The sequence below is a fragment of the Leopardus geoffroyi genome, chromosome A3 (assembly GCF_018350155.1).
Source record: "Leopardus geoffroyi isolate Oge1 chromosome A3, O.geoffroyi_Oge1_pat1.0, whole genome shotgun sequence".
Lineage (NCBI taxonomy): Eukaryota > Metazoa > Chordata > Mammalia > Carnivora > Felidae > Leopardus > Leopardus geoffroyi.
The window spans coordinates 58307884-58324803 of NC_059336.1; the positions used below are offsets into that span (position 1 = coordinate 58307884).

Consider the following 16920-nt stretch of genomic DNA (forward strand, 5'->3'; position numbering starts at 1 on the left):
TTTCTTGTGACTTGTCCCCTTCCAGATGGCAAAGAAGATGCATTTAGTTGAGCTTCTGTATTAATTTCCATAAATAAAGTTTTTATTGTTGGTTTTATTTCCGAGCTCCTAATTTCCTTGCGTTTTGGTTACATTACTTTTAAAAAGTGCCATTTTGGGGCGCCTGGGTGGCGCAGTCGGTTGAGCGTCCGACTTCAGCCAGGTCACGATCTCGCGGTCTGTGAGTTCGAGCCCCGCGTCGGGCTCTGGGCTGATGGCTCAGAGCCTGGAGCCTGTTTCCGATTCTGTGTCTCCCTCTCTCTCTGCCCCTCCCCTGTTCATGCTCTGTCTCTCTCTGTCCCAAAAAAAATAAATAAACGTTGAAAAAAAAATTAAAAAAAAAAATAAATAAATAAAAAGTGCCATTTTATTCCTGAAACATGAAGTTAACTTTTTTCCACGCAAAGTGAAGCCAACATAAAAATAAACATTCAGCCAAGACTGTTTAACCTTTAACCAAGAAAGCCAAGGAAGATACCAGGCACTACCCCCTTTGTCTTTGCTTTTCTCTCCCCTCCCTCTGGAAGGTCCTTACTGTCCTTTTTAGTTCAACTAAAGAGGAAACCTCACAAAACCCTCGGGAAACATTTGCCTACCCAGAGCTGGTCATCATGTCCTGGAGGGCTCTTCTTAATGAAAGCACCGTAATATGTTGCAATATTTCTATGATGAGAATATTTCTTCAGCATATTTATCTCCAGTTTGATTTCTTCCTCTTCATCCTTAAGAAAAAAATAAAAATAAAATGTGTGGCTTTTGAATGATGTGCATTTTACCTTCCCCACCCACAGGCAATAACACAAGTTCCCAGCCCCTCCCACAAGGGAGAGACATACATTCACTTTATCCTAGTGACAAGAATTGGGGACTTCAACAAGACTCACTCTTTGAAATGTGATTACAAGCTATGCAAGAAATAAGTAAGTATAAAAGTTACAGATGTATATAAGATGTAGCATGGAGCAGCTATCCCATTAACTATGACCTTTGAACTTCAATTTGCTCATTTGTAAAAATGCGAGGAAAAAAGAGAACTGACTGATACTATTTCAACTAATTACAAGGAAAAGTTGTTTCTTTTCTAGAAAAGATTTGTGCATGTAAATCATCTGGCACACCTAAGGCAGAGAAGCTTCACCTGTAACAACCTTGCAGAAAGCATTACCTTCTGGTGTGGACACAGGCAGATTACCGAATATAGACCAGCACTGCAGGCCCTGGACGGATGGCATGCTTAATGAGATCCACTACCCCGAAAAGAGATCCAGGTGAGTCCGGTGAGCCACAGTAATAAAACATCATTCAGCGACAGCAGGTTGTTTTAGACTTGGCTCACCCCCCAGACTCTTGCTTTTATTAAAATGAGATGAACAGAGGAAGAAATGTAGAGTTTGTGTGAGAAGATCAGAAGGAGAATGAAAGAAACAGATGGTGACACAGGTCTGGAAAATAAAAATAAGTTGTCCTTGTGAATGGTGAGGGCTGCCAGTCTCCACCTTTCTCTCTCATACACCCCTGGGGCAGTACCTGCAACAGCATGGGCATTCTGTCCCTTGGTGCATACACATGACACAGAGAGAGTCTGCCAGACTACCTGCTGGGTTATGTTAAGTAAGATTTATGGACAGCATGAGAATGAGAGGAAAGCAGAATTAAAGTGATGAAGAGGAGAGAAGGTGGGGGAAAAGAGAAAAACCACCCTGGCTAGAAAAACAGCATCTGGGGGAGGATAATGATCTTAGAGAAACACTAGATAATCAGATCTCTAGAATTCCCTTTATTACATATATTTACTGACATGCTCAATCCACTTACAACTGATGTTCTTCCTTCTCCAGGGAAGACTCAGCGTTTCTAAGTAGTCAAGGTGTGTAAGAGAAAGATAGTGCATGTGAAAGAACATGCATGCACACAGGCTGAAGAAACCTACTGTGACAGCCTCGCATCTCCAAAACCCATTTATAAGGCCTCAAGGATCTAAAGTTTGGTTTGAAAATACTGTTAAGATAAAAGCTACAACATTATTAATTAGATATTAGTGATGACACCAAATGAAAAAACAAAATTTCTTAAAATACAACTTTCAACTGTACACTACTGCTTTAGAAACCAAACATGTAACAAAACAAACTCAGTACAGTGATTCTTTTTTTTTTATTTTTTTAAAAAAAATTTCTTAATGTTTATTTATTATTGAGAGACAGAGAGACACAGAGTGTGAGCAGGGGAGAGGTAGAGAGGGGGGCGACACAGAATCTGAAATAGGTTCCAGGCTCTGAGCTGTCAGCACAGAGCCCGACATGGGGCTCGAACTCATGAACTGGGAGATCATGACCTGAGCCGAAGTCGGTCGCTCAACCTACTGAGTCAAATCAGGTGTTCCTCAGTACAGTGATTTTTCAGATGGTGGCCTCCAGCTTGGTCCCCAGACATAAGTACATTAGAATATTACAGTATATTAATAGGCATAGTTGTCATGTGATTTTAGCAGATGGTGACTGCAAACACGGAGCAGAGTCACATGGCCAAGTACAGTCCATACAATAATCTGTATACTAATTCTCATTCAAACCCTGTATATATGAAAACACACCAAATATATCACTTCAATCTGTGATTTAAACATGGCCATGTTGAGAGTAGCAATGAAAACTGAGATACTGAATAACCAGGATAACTATCTTAATCCTAAACAAAAGCAGTGTTAAGCCTGGCTAGTATACACAAGAACACACTCCTACTTGGGACTTTTCTTCAAAGAAACTTCATACTAAAACATAAAAGGGTGACAATTTTTATTAATGTAAGGAAGGAAGCATGTCCAAAACAGAGCTAGAAGGCCCAATTCATTAAAAGCTTTATCTTCTTGCTCTTTCCACATGCTCACATACACACGCAGAGTGTGTAATGACCACAACTTGCTGGCACACAACACATGAAGCCTCTCTCTCCAGCATCACCACAACTTAACAGCTCACTCCCAACAGTATCCGGAAGCAGCCCAGGACAATCCTAATGGGACCTGTCAAGACCAATAGGTTCCTAACAAAAAGTGGCACATGACCCTATGGCCAATAATGTGCTCCTGATTGGAAAGGCATGCAGTGACTGTCACTCCTAGAACAAGGCCTATGGTTAAACATGTTGTGCCCTGAAAAGCTAAATATCCCACTTTCCTTACACTGGACCACAATTAGATGATTAGAAAGTCAGCTAAAGGTTTGATTTTTTTTTTCCTTTTATCCAAAATCATCAATGTACAAAGATCTGGGATATAAAGACTACACAAAAACAAAAGAACAATGGTGAACTAAAATAGGAGAAAATCAAAATATTGATTTTAATTTTGTATTTGTAGCCAATCATGACATGCAGTGTGTACATCTTGTTGGGTTGCACAGACTTTGCTTTTATTGATTCATCCCTACCTACCTCCCTTCCACTCCCCATATTGGCTAAATTATTCCAAGAGTCATTATTCTGTGTGATACTCTGCCAGTAAGTTTCACTTCTTGACAGAAAGCAAATGTTACCTACAATTCTCCCATGAGAAGCTTCCTGTGCAATAATTAAGGATCACAACATATTTTGATTAGTTTCAATATATTTTTTCTTTAGCAACATAAACCAGTGTCTTCTAGGATCTGACTTGTTCACCACTCTTTTTTTTTTTTTAAGGTTAATTTATTTATTTTGAGAGAGACAGAGACAGAGGGGGGGTGGGGAGGGAGAATCCCAAGCAGACTCCACCCTCAGTACGAAGACCAAAGCAGGCTCAATTTCACAACATTTGAGATCACTACCTGAGCTGAAATCAAGAGCTGGATGCTTAACCGAATGAGCCACCCAGGTGCCCCTTTTCACCATTCTTTATAAGAAGAATTAAGAGCTTCCAGAAGCACTTGATGTTTTCAGAGCTCATGGAATTGAAATTCTTATGCATTCTATATATTTAAAAATTCTCATAGGCTTAAATTCAGTGCTGTCCACTGATGTGAAAGACACTTAATATGCATAATGGTAAATACTGTTGGCAGACTGTCACTGCACAATATATTTACTTAAATCCAAGATGCCACTAGATAGAGACACTGAAGTACTTCATGTAATGAAAGTATGATTCACCATCAACCATAAGACATACATTTTTGAAATTGGGCCACCTATTAGAAACAATGAAATATGATATAAGAACTTAAATACAATCAAGTTTAGCAACAGCTTTTCTAATATAACTGAAACATCCAAGTATTATCCATAAATACAGTAATCAGATCAATGCCACTTGCCAGAGTATTTCCAAGGTTTAAGTAGTCAAATCCTGGAAGCATATGAAACTGCACTACCAAAAATTTTGAGAGGAAACCATACTGGCCTCTCAAACTAGTATTTTAGGAAATCGTTTACATATACTTTGGACCTTCCTTCTCTTGCTTCTATGATTTCAAAATAGATGACCATCATACATCTTATAAAATAAAAAGGGCATTTTACCACCAGTAACTGTCATATACTAATTAAGAATGCCCACCTTGGAGAAAAAGCATCAGAAATGTAGAATCTGCCAATGGCTTTGAGCCAACTACAACTGGAATCCTAAATATGACTAATGTGTATAATAATACATGTTGTCTTTGGAGTAATAATGAACCAACTTTTGAATTCAAATTTCCCTTTGGTCATTAGTTAAATACAAGTTTGGTGGTCTCATTCCAACATTTAAATGCGTACACACTCCCACCACCACACGCCCCATTTAGCCTGAGAAAAATATAGTAGAAAACAGTCGGGGCAGGCTAAAACTGAAAGTTAACAACCACCCTGTATATGAAAGAAAGTGGAATGGACAAAACGACAGGACCTAAGATTATATATCCCATCTGTCTAGACCAAGTCCAAATGACCTTGCCCTTCATTCTCCTCTTTAGGAGCCCACAATCATACACAGATGAAAGAAAAAAAAAGGTAACTACAGAGAAGAGAGGGTACGTTTTGGTGGGAAAAGGAAGGCTCCCTCCTGGTTTTCTCCATGATGAGGCAGCTGCTAGGCTCCACTCAGCGATTTAATGCAGCTGATGCCAATTAGCATTTTGGACTCCAACCAGGGGAGCCAACTCTCATAGAAAAGGTCTTTGTCTCTGGCTGGAATAGGACTAGGCAAGGAGTTTTCTGTTGCCTTCCTTGGCTGCTTAGAGGCTGGAGGAGGGGAAAACATCTGAATAGTGGTAATTTTCAAAAGCAGCTATGGGTTCATAAATAAGTCATAGGGCAAGCGCTGCCCACTCCACCATCTGAGCACAGAGGAGTGCATATGATTAGTGAGTTTTTAAAAAATGACTCCTTAAAATATTTTTTAAACTGTTACCCAAATTTTCTTTCCTTCCACTGATGACAGTAACAATGTGAGGAGAGACAGGCAGACTTCAGATAAGCTAACTGGGAGGATCCAAGAGGACTGGGAAATGTTCTGAGTAATCATCTTTCTTCCCAGCATAATTCTGCATAGAATTAGATCTACCCATTAACAGCTGAACAAAAAAGGAAGGGCAATTCATTATTCACTGTATCTTTGCTAGTGGAGAGAGGGCTGATAAAATGAGATATGCAAATATCTGTTAGATTTCACCATCAAAATATATAAATGAATATACACTTAGAATGCAAATATCCATTTTTAAAGACTAGTTTAATCTTTTGTTTTAATTAACTACTACCGAACCTTCCATTATGTGACTGTAAACTGGTACAAAAATGAGAAGATATTACCTTTTTACCTGGCAAATCCCAGTTACACCTGAGAGTATTATCCAGTACCATACCAGTTGAATTAATCAAAATTATTATTTTTTTTTTACTCAGACACATGAAAAGTTATTTGACTTAAATTCACTGACAATTCAACCAAACAAAGGTAAACAGACCAATGTATGAAAAATGCTGCAACAAAATTAGGTTATAAGGTGTGCCTGGGTGGCTCAGTCGGTTAGGCATCCAACTTCAGCTAAGGTCATGATCTTGCGGTTCATGGATTCGAGCCCCTCATCAGGCTCTGTTCGAATTCTGTGTCTCCCTCTTTCTCTGCCCTTTCCCTGCTCGTGCTCCATCTCTCTCTCTCTCTCTCAAAAATAAATTTTAAAAATTATTAAAAAAAAAAAAAAAAAGGTTATAGGATCTGGCTCTGTAGGACCAGCGAAGGAATGGCATGTTCTTTAAAATTAATCAGCCCACATCTTCCAAGATCAATCAGTCCCAGAATAAAAACCCACAGAAAAATTATAAAATTAACATAACTAAAATGGAAATCAGACACTTGAGACATCTTATTCAAGAAGAAATGCTGTTTTGGACCCATTTCAGACAAAAAGACACACTCTCTAGTTTTATTGCTGAACTTCTTCTGAGACTCCAAAGTCAAAGGGAATGGCCCTGAAGCCCTTAACCTGCTCTGTCTTTTCTGTCTATAGGCACCATACAGAAATTTTACTAGACACAACAAAGTCCTCACAGAGCCCTTTAGCTCCTCTGTCTTGTACAAAGTCTGCCAGGCCACACTATTTGCTGTATTTCGATGAGATTTTATCACTCAACTGATATCTAGAAAGTATGTGGTAAAGAAGAGAATTAAACAGTAGCACCATTCACCTGGATGGACCTGGTGGGGTGAGTGATGGGGGAAAACTGGAGGCTGCGACAAGATGATGTAGGATGGTGAATAAACTTCACTCCATTTTCCTCCCCATGAACAACCTTGGGAGACGGATGCTTCCATGATTGATGCCAAGAACCACAAGGAAGCCAAAATACATCTCTGTGATAACCTCCAACCAAAAAGCACAACATGGCAAATGAACAGGATGATCCTTGCTCAAAGAATATAGTTAAATAAAACAGATCATTATTCCTCTCAGATCTAAATGAAACTATTATAGCTTTCTAACTTTTCCTGTCATCAACAACCAGAAGTCCTAATAGTTGCCTTCAAGCCCCAATCTACAGGACATAACACCATGGGTACAAGTGCCTTAGCACTTGATTTCAGAATCTATCCATTTTCTTCCTTCATAAGGGAGTTATTTACACACACACAGATATACACACAATTGGAATACCTGCTGTTGGGGACCCTAAAGTATGTCAACCTTCATAAAGCAGGACCTGAAACCTAGACACTGACTGAAATGGAAAACCAATCTGCTAGGTAAGTGTGTGGCCAAAATAAAATCCCCCAACCACTTGATGTTAATTGAAGGAAACCAGAATATGTCACCCCCAAATATGCTTTTAGACAGAATGGTTATTCTGAGCTAAAGGCACTTAAAAAAAAAAAAAACCCAGCAGGTATAAGAAGGGCATGCTGACCTCCCCCATTTCTTCCTGAAAGCTAGAGATAAAACTCCAATGTGAAAGATGTCCTTCCTATACCAACTGGAAAAAAAAAAAAAAAAAAAAAAAAATTTCTCATCACCAGAGACAGGGAGTTGAGGCCAAGAGAATTCTGTATAAGCAAACCTTGTTAACATATCTCTTATCTTCTTTTAGCCTCCCCATATATTTTATTTACTTTTCCACTACAGTCTCTCTCTGTGTTCAACAAGTATGAAAGTATTTGGGTTTTGCCATTTCTCTGAGTCTTCATTTTTCTTGCAAAGGCTCCCACATATATATGAAATACATATCAATAGACTTCTGTTTCTTTCTCGCTAATCTATCTTATGTTACTGGAGCCCTGGTCAAGAACCTAGAAGGGCAGAAAGAAAGATTTCTTCCCCCATGCATAATTAAACTTGCAGTTTTATTGAGACCAAGAAGAGATAAGTAATCCCAAATACTCAGAAACAAATTTTTCACAGCAACTTTTGCCATTTTCAACACAGGTATATTGCGATAACTACATACATGTTTTAATGAGTATATACCAAGGAAAAAAGAAATGTTATCAAAGATTAACTCTGGATTATAGATATTTTCTTCTTTAAACTGACTTAATTTTCTATAATTGACATGTACTATTTTCCTAATTAGTAAAGGCAAAGTTAAGAGTTTAGGTTAGAGGAGACAGCTCCCTAAGAATTCAAAGTGAGTTTGTTTCTGGCAATTCACATGGCCTAGTCCCTCTTTCTCTCTGGAATAAGGGTCCTTACCCCTTCCATGCTGTTCTAGAATCACCGCCAATCTCCCTTGCTTGGGCTGCTTCCACCAATTGTCAGCTGTGAGAAGAAATTGATGGGAGCCTGAAGTACCAGAACCTTGCTGATTAATTTGCCTTCCATGATGGTACCAATCCAGACCCATAACTTCTTGAGATTGAGAATTTCCAAGCTTAAGTTTTTCCTAGAACAAAGGAGAAGGCGAATGGAGTCCATCAACCATCATACTATCTTCACCTTTCTGACCTGCCAAAGGATCGCTTAAAGAGAATCTTACCTCGGTCCATTCATACCCTTCTCTAACTAAGCCAGTGGCAAACTCCATGAAGCTTCCCACAGTACAAGCCAGAAAAGAATAGAATACTGTGCACACTGAATAGAGTCTTGCTTAAAACCCTAAAATCAGGCCCAAGTAATGAATGCCAACAAGGGGCACAGCTCTGAAGAAGGTACGGGTTTGCAAAGTGGTACATGTTTGTACATTTCCTACTGGATCCATCTGTGTGCTCACAAGCACAGAGGCTCCTGCTTCATATCTGACATGGTGAGTCACATAAAGGCTGAGCTCTGAAAAATGTCTGCAGTTAAAAGGAATGATGGGGATTTCTGCTCCTGGCCAAAATGGATTATCAAGGACCAGATTTACTCTCCCATTGAACAACTACAATTAGACAAAACATATGAAGAAGTTTTAAGGCACTGGACATCAGAGATTGAAGGACAGTGACCCTGGGGAGATGGGAAACATCAGGAAAGCTTTATAATTGTCCCAGCTTACTACCTTGAGAGAGATTCCAGGCTTTGGCATAGGAAGAAGAAATCCAATCAGAGCCCAGACAATTCTCTGAGTTGAGAGGCTGCGGAGTTGATAGGACAAAGACCAGAGAGGAGAGAGAGCTTGCTGCACAGAGAGCGCAAACAGGCTCTGGAGACCTGAGAGTCCCCCTTCAGTGTTCAGCAGAGCACTGCTCAACATATCCTTGTCGTTAGAAAGAGAACCTCCCAAAGCACCAGGGGAACAGAACACAGTGCTCACAAGAACAGAGAATAATACCTGTTGCCACTGGCCAGACTGGGAGAGCTCACCATTCACAGGAATTTGGGTACAACATTCAAGAGGCTCCTGCCTCAATGGCAGGCAAAATCAGGCCCAAACTAAATGCTGATCTGATCCCAACAAAAAAATCTAAAAAGGATCAAACTGCTTTCAAGTAAATAACTGTATCACAGAACGAAACTCAATAATATGGGAATGTAAAATATCCAATACCCAATAAGGTAAAAATCACATGTTTGACATCCAACTAAAAATTACCAGCCATGCAAAGAAACAGCACAAATGTCCATGGTGAGTGGAGGGGTCAACTGAAATGACTCCAGAACTGACACCAATGATAGAATTAGCAGACAAAACCAGTAAACTACCTACTACCTATACCTCACTGTAGGGAGTAACAGTGATGCCTTTTGGGCATCTGTCTGTGAAGGAATGTGAGACAGCTTGTTTTTTTATGGTCTATTAAATTAGAATCTAGTGCATTTAGAAAGCAACAACTTGGATTTACAGATGTCTCAATTCCTAAACCAGGGTGGCAGAATAAAAGCCCCTACATATCATACAGACATCTATCTGTTCCCACTCCCCCCCCCCACTGGAAGAATATAATCATGAGACCTTGAAAATTTAATCATACATGGGAAAATACTTGAATAAAATGAATGTGCAAAATCACTCTACTTTAGTAAGATTAAAACAATTTTTGTTTGATCTCAATTGCTATAAGCAAGCTATTAGTTTATGCCTTAATCAAAAGCACAGAAATTGCCAGACGGAAGTAAGTATTCTATAGAACATTCTTGGAGAAGTGCTCACTGCTAGAGTAGGGAGGGTGTATGGTCGGTATTTACATAGCTCAGTAAGTTTCTAATTTGGTCTTGAGGATATCAATGGCCAAGTAAAGATTTTTGGTATGTCTCATGGTTTCATCTTAATCTTCTCCTCACTTTTTCTGTCTCCCCTACTGGCCCCTTCATAAACTACCCTAATTCCAGCTTACCTTACCCTGACATATTTCATGGTACACCACTGTAGGTGAGTGAAAAAAGAACAAAGAAGAAATCAAACAATGATCATGTAGAGAAAAGTAAAAATCTACCCTCGGTAAACTGTCTTTCAAAGGTCATGTTGTTAAAATCAGTGGTGCCTTCAAAGTAACTCTTGGAGCTTGCTGAATAACAGAAAACAGCTAGATTGCGCCAATTATGGCAACAAGGAAATAAGCTTCAGTTCAAAGGTGTGTATGTTACCATTTTGTTATTTTCAAACAATTCCCTTCGTTATGAATTATGTGCACATCTGCAAAGGGACTCCCCTCTTTGTTCTGAAAGGGTAGTTTCCATTCAAATACAATTGAGAGACCTCTGACATGTATTTCTCACACCTCTGGAAGATCCTCGTGGAAACCACATAGGAAGAACCATTCCCTTGGCTCTAAGTATTCAAAGATGCTTACCATAGAAGTGATTCAAGAAGACAATGACTAAGCTCCACATATCTTTGGGCAAAACAGAAAACAGAATCAAGATATTCTAACTGCTGAGGGACATCACCCATTTAAGAGCTTTTAGGTGACAATTCAGGTACGATCATTCATTTGCGAATAGCATACCACATCCACTCACGTTCTGGGTAAGGTGGGACTTACCATGTACATGGAGACCATTCCAACACATCTCAAAATTTCTTAAATCTATGTGATCATTTCTCACTACTGTGGAGCAGAGAAAAGCTACAGAATGGCACCAGAAATAATGACTTCAGTAATTAAAACTCACCTTCTCATTTTTCAGTTCCAACTAGGAAAACCATTTAAAGTGTCTCTCCCTCCCAACTTTTTAGAAAACACACCAAATTATGTGAAGAGAGAAAATGAGAATATGGAACCAGAAGCTTCAAAGTCCCAACAGGAAAGGGGGACATTTAAAGAAAATCTTGCCTCAGTCCATTTCCATTCATACCCTTCTCTAAGCCAGTGGCAAAGTCCATGAAGTGGGTGATCTGATTCCACAGTGCCACCATCTGCATTGTGCTAGATATACAAACTGACTTCACATCACTTAATAAAACCCTACAGGGAAGTTTTACTCTGAACCAAACACCAGTATATTCCAAAAGAGCCCACTATAATAGCCACAGAAATTCATCAAAAAGTGTCACCAAGTCTCCCAGCTGGAGAAAGCCCATTCTCTTCAAAAGCCTCACTCTAGTTCTGCCCCAAAGCCCTGCCAAATGCAAGTCTCGAGCTCCAGAAGAATCCAGAAGAAGCAATGAAAACATTAAGTACCATAAGAAACACATGCTCTAGAGACAGATAATTGCTTTCCATAGCACTCACCGCCCCACAGTGATTAGTTTAAAACCTACCTTCTCTATGAGAACACAAGCTCCAAAGACAGGGACTCTATCTTGTTCATCTCTGTACCCTGACAGTGCCTGTCACACTGAGTATGTGGGTAAGACAGTTGATCTTAAAAGAAAGAGAAAGAGATAGAGAGAGCGAGCGAGCGCAATCCCAGAGCCTCAGTGTCTTTATGTGTAAGTGGAGGAAACCCTAATCCATTCTTGGCCAGTGAGTCACAAGCCAGGATGAGTGAATGAAAACATCAGTAACATGCAAAGACTATCATGGTGCCTAGCACATAGTAGATACTCAAATATTATGTTTGGGAAATAAACTATAATTATCTTTTGCTTTATAAAGAGAACATTTAATACAATTCTAAACAAAAAGCATTCCTAAACTAAGTAGGAAGTAGTAGGAGGTAAAAGAAGTAGCCCAGGTGAACTCAAACTACATGAATCTCTGGCATCACCTGCCCTCTGGCTGCAGGTAGGTGGACAATCAATAGCACACACTTCGCCTGGCTTACTGACTCACTGCTGTGATTGGCTAAAAGGGTCTAGGCAAGGATGCCAGCCATCACCTAAACCAAGAACCAGCCACCAAAACAGTGAACACCACTATAGCCTATTTTCTTTCTGATTGCTATCATTAAATTAGGTCTAGTGCTAAAGAATGATTAGCACCATGTTTCCTGAACCACAGATGCTGTTACCTCTGTTCATATAAGAATACAGTGTTAAACTGCAGGTGCTCCTTTTGGAAAAACATGGAAAGATACAAAAAATCCAGATTCCCAAAAGACTGAAGGGAATGGATGACCAATTATCTTCAATATATGATATCAACTAGAAATCAGGTGATTTGTTCTGAGATTGAGTTAATCAATGTATCCCAAGTCTTAAGGAATGTTACAACTACCACTGGCACTTCAATCTGCCTCAACTTCAAGTATTTTCATTCTAAGACATGTTCTGAACACAATACATATTATTGCTGATATGGAGTGTTTGTATTCTATCAAAAATCTTTCTTTAAATGTGATCTTAAAAGATCACAGGATTATTTAAAATGCAAATTTTACATGCATTTAGGAAAAAAAAGTGTTTTCCAGGAAAAAGATCTTTAAGTATAGGGTGGAAGGCAATAATACAGGATTAAAGTAATCCAATTCAAACAGCCCAACCAAAATAAACTCTCGATATCAATTCTGAAGACATAAGTTCATATCCTACCTTAACCTTGCTCCTCTCACCTCATGTATCCTCCCACCACCCCAACCAGCAGTGAGCCAGCTGTACAGCAATTATTTAAAGCAAAGGAAAAGTGCAGATTTTGTTTTTTAGAATACCAGAAAGATAAGTGAATAGCAAACTTTTTGTTATAATCACTTTATACAGAACTTTAAAGCAGTCTACTATGTATGTATCTCACAAAACTGTGGTAAGTCATTTTGGTCTAAAAATAGCTCATTAACTTGAGATCATATTCCTTAATCCATTTCCCTCCTTCTATAACACACACCCACAAACACAGTGAAAAATTAAGCTACAGGCTGGAGTCACTGGAAAAGAGATCTGAGAGGAAGGCCAGAGGACACTCCAGATATGCTCTCTGACAAAAGTCAAACAGTGCCACTCCCTAAAGAACATGGCAGTCCTCCCTTTCTTAGGATCATCTGCTCCCTGTATTCTGAATGCCACAGAAGCAAAACACATAGTGTTTGTGTGGAGCCTCCCAAGTCAGGCTGGCCAAGTCAGAGTAACCGTTTAAAACTAGAACTCTCACTTAGGGCAAGAAAAAGGACCACCAATTACCCCATGCCTACCCCTGAGATAAGGTGGGTATGCGTGTGTGTGTGCGTGTGTGTGTGTGTGTGTGTGTGTACGTGCGTGCTGGATTTCTGCACAAAGGAACAAAAGAAAGTAAATCATCACCATCAGATCACACAAAGTACCCCAAATGGCATCCCCTCTGAGAGGAAATACTGATTTACAGAGATCAAAATACAAACCAGTTAGTTACATGTCCAAATAAATTTCTCCAGTGAAGACCCTGAAAGGCTATTTGCTCACCAATCCAAACTCATAAGAACAAAGAACGATATTACCATGTTGGAACCTGCCCAATTCATCCACCCCTAACCAGCAATATAAAGTGCTAAATTTACCATCTACCAATAATCCAAAAAAATGGAAGGCCAGGAAGTTGCTATGTCACTTTGACAGCCTTTTAGCAAGAACCACATCCCTATCTATGCACATCCATTGGTACCAATGTATTCAATCAGCATGTTGAAGGTTCACTTCAAAACAGACACTGTGCAGGCACTGGAAAGGGAGAGAGCAGGGTAAGACACAGAAATCGTAGGCTAGTGACAGGAGTCAGGAAAGGGCAACCAGTTGCCCTGGAGGTGAGAAGAGATCTCCCGGGTGCATGTGGGCAGATACTACAGAGCTAAGGGTGTTGGGAAGCCAGTTTAAAAGAAATCCAGACAAGAGGAATCACTAATATACAGAATGAAGTAACAACACTCACCAGCAAAACTATTTTCCCATTCTCTGAGCCTAGATTAAGTTACTGATAAAACAAAATCTGTAAGAGAAATCAAGAAAATTCTCCTTTTCCTGTCAGGTTTAGTATAAATTGGCAACTTCATATCTGAATTCATCAACAGTGCTCGTTCACTGTGCACGGATGTTTACACACTGGTGCATATTCAATAGTTAGTCTTTCTACTGAATACTTAAGTCTTGAGCTAAAAACTGACACAAAAAGAGCATTGTAGCCTCTGTTTGCAGAATTAATTAGGTTGGTCTGTTTATCTAGCCAAGCACAGATACAGAGTGGGGGACAAACTGACTTTAAAATTAAAGGTTCTCTAAGAAAAAGAAATGTCTCTTGACTTAAGAGTCCAAAGTAAACAAGGGGTTAATTTGGGGCTTGCTATACAGAGCTCAGTTGCCTAATTTTAACTAAAGATAATGATATGCTTAATTCCTTGGGAGAAAAAAAATCATAAAATCTTAGAGATATAATAAGTAAATTCTGGGGAGCTTCATGGTTTCAAAATGGTATTCTGACCTCTTCAGATATTATAAAAACAAGTGCCAATCTTGACAAAAGACTTCCCCAGAAGGGCCAATGCAAGAGCTAATGAGGTTAACTGATTACACACTAATTATGTAAATGAACTATAGTATGTATAAATGTAATAATATATAAGATAAATATAAACAATACACACATTTAATACCTATATAAAGGAAAAACCTCACAGCGGTACTATGTAATCTTCCTTAAACAGCCTCACTAAAAATGTATAGGAGCTGCTAAGAAATGCATCTCAGACACAGCAATTCTTGTGGGATTTGAATCAAACTAATTCACTCTGTTAGGCCAAAGCCTTCACTGCTGTTTTTGCTACCTGTTATACCAAAACAAAAATTTCTTAAACTTAGAATAAAGAAAAGCAGCACGTATGCATCGGCACTGGACTAAGTGATTTATAGGTACATACTCAATAATACTTTCAATTCAATATATTCAAGTCTGCAAAGAACACCATCTTGGGCTCTTGAGTCCCTTGTGACTTCTATATCGAGTAAGGATGCTTGGCATTATTCCACTATGCACCAAATAATTTCCATAAGGTTGCAGGAGAAGAGAACTACATTTTTAGACCAGATGTTTCTGGTGCTGGTGCTGCCAAGCACACATGGAAACCCCACAGCTGTGTCCATCGATCACAGACATGAGGTCACAGTCCAGCTTAGAGACGGGCTGGCAGCCGGCTATCTTGCCTTCCATACAAATGAAGCAACAGATGCTGAAGATAATATGTAAACAAATACTGAGAATGAACTACCTCAATTAAGCAACTGATAGAAAATTTGAAGCAAGTATCAGTAGAAATACACAGAATCTATCAAAGATATTTAAAACAGTACATTAGTTTCAAACAGTCATCAGGCTTCTCCTAGGTTATATACTGCTTCCTTTCCCTAATTCCAGTTTTCCTTATATTCAGATGAGCTAAAATAATAAAGATAATGTCAAATACCTTGTCATTTAAGAAGCAGAAAATGTATTGAGATTAAGTAACCATGTTGTACAGGAGCAATTAGTGCCCGCCTTTCAAGATCTTATAGGCCAAATAGAAAAACAACTAAAAGTAAAAAGTGTTTCCAGTCACACAGTATTATGAAGTTACTTAAACTAGCCTGTCCTGTAATATTTTACAAGCTAAAGACTACACTGTCCAAACAAAGTATATGGACAGAAGTAACCACTACATGAATATAAAGAGTATATACACAATATTAACAAGCTTAAAGGTATTGTGAGGTAGTGACTTAAAAAAATCTATACGAAGTTTATGTTTGAGACTACATAAGACTAAAGCATTGATCTAAATTATTTAGGAAAAAGCTTAAAATAAATCTGAACTTATTTTTAAACTAAATGCAGCCATATAAATAAACACACATGTTCAACGGGGAGTTCCTTAAGTGATTAGCAGCAATAAGAAATAGCTTTAATCTGCAAAAGACTGGAAACACACCAGTCAACTACACTTATCTTGGGGGGGGGGGGGAGGGTAGCGGTAGAGAGAAGAGGGCAGTGTAAGGAGAAAAGGTTTTCCATCTTTCAACTTTCTAAATAAGTACATGACTTTTAATGTTAGAAAAAAAGGCTATTTTATCATGTAAAAGATAATTTTATATGTACAGGCACATATGTATCTAGAATATATGAAAACAGAAAAATATACACTAACATGTTAACAGTAATTAAGCCAAGGTGACAGAATTATGAAATGCTTTTTCATCTTTTATTTCTCTGTATTTTCTCCCTAGATTATCTATATTTCATAAATAAAAAAACAAAAATACTCCAGAAGTCACTTTAACTTTTTGTTCCTACTGTTTTATTGAGCTATAATTAACACACCACAAATACATGTAACTTATAATAAATGTTATTATAAAATTATAACATAATAAATATAAACATATACCACTGTCAGTGAGCTAAACCTTTCTTAGAGGAAGAGGAGGATAAATTTTCACTTTCTTCCCATCGAGAAGATAAGCATTAGCAGTAAAACAAAAAGGCCCCAAAGACCTTGAACTTCTAAGCTAACATGACAAGAGTAGTTGAGAAAACATTCACCGCCTGTGATAACCTCAGCTTTACCTGAAGCAACATCAGCTATAAGTTTTGCTGTATTCAAACCACAGTGGGGGCCACAGCCACGGTCTCCATGGGTTAAGAGGAAGATGCAGAGTCCCTGTGTCTGTCTGCAGAAGCCAGCAACCTCCCTCCATGAG

The 16920-nt window shown here is 38.7% G+C and overlaps 1 protein-coding gene across 50 annotated transcripts in view; it reads right to left on the reverse strand.

Moving 5' to 3' along the window:
• The window catches only part of MAP4K4 (mitogen-activated protein kinase kinase kinase kinase 4), a 192049-nt gene that overhangs the window by 76172 nt on the left and 98957 nt on the right, over positions 1–16920 (reverse strand). For all 50 annotated transcript variants that reach the window (XM_045445650.1, XM_045445631.1, XM_045445658.1 and 47 more), the window contains exon 4: positions 636–761. In XM_045445650.1, the coding sequence (XP_045301606.1) occupies positions 636–761 (126 nt within the window). The remainder of the gene's footprint in view (positions 1–635; positions 762–16920) is intronic.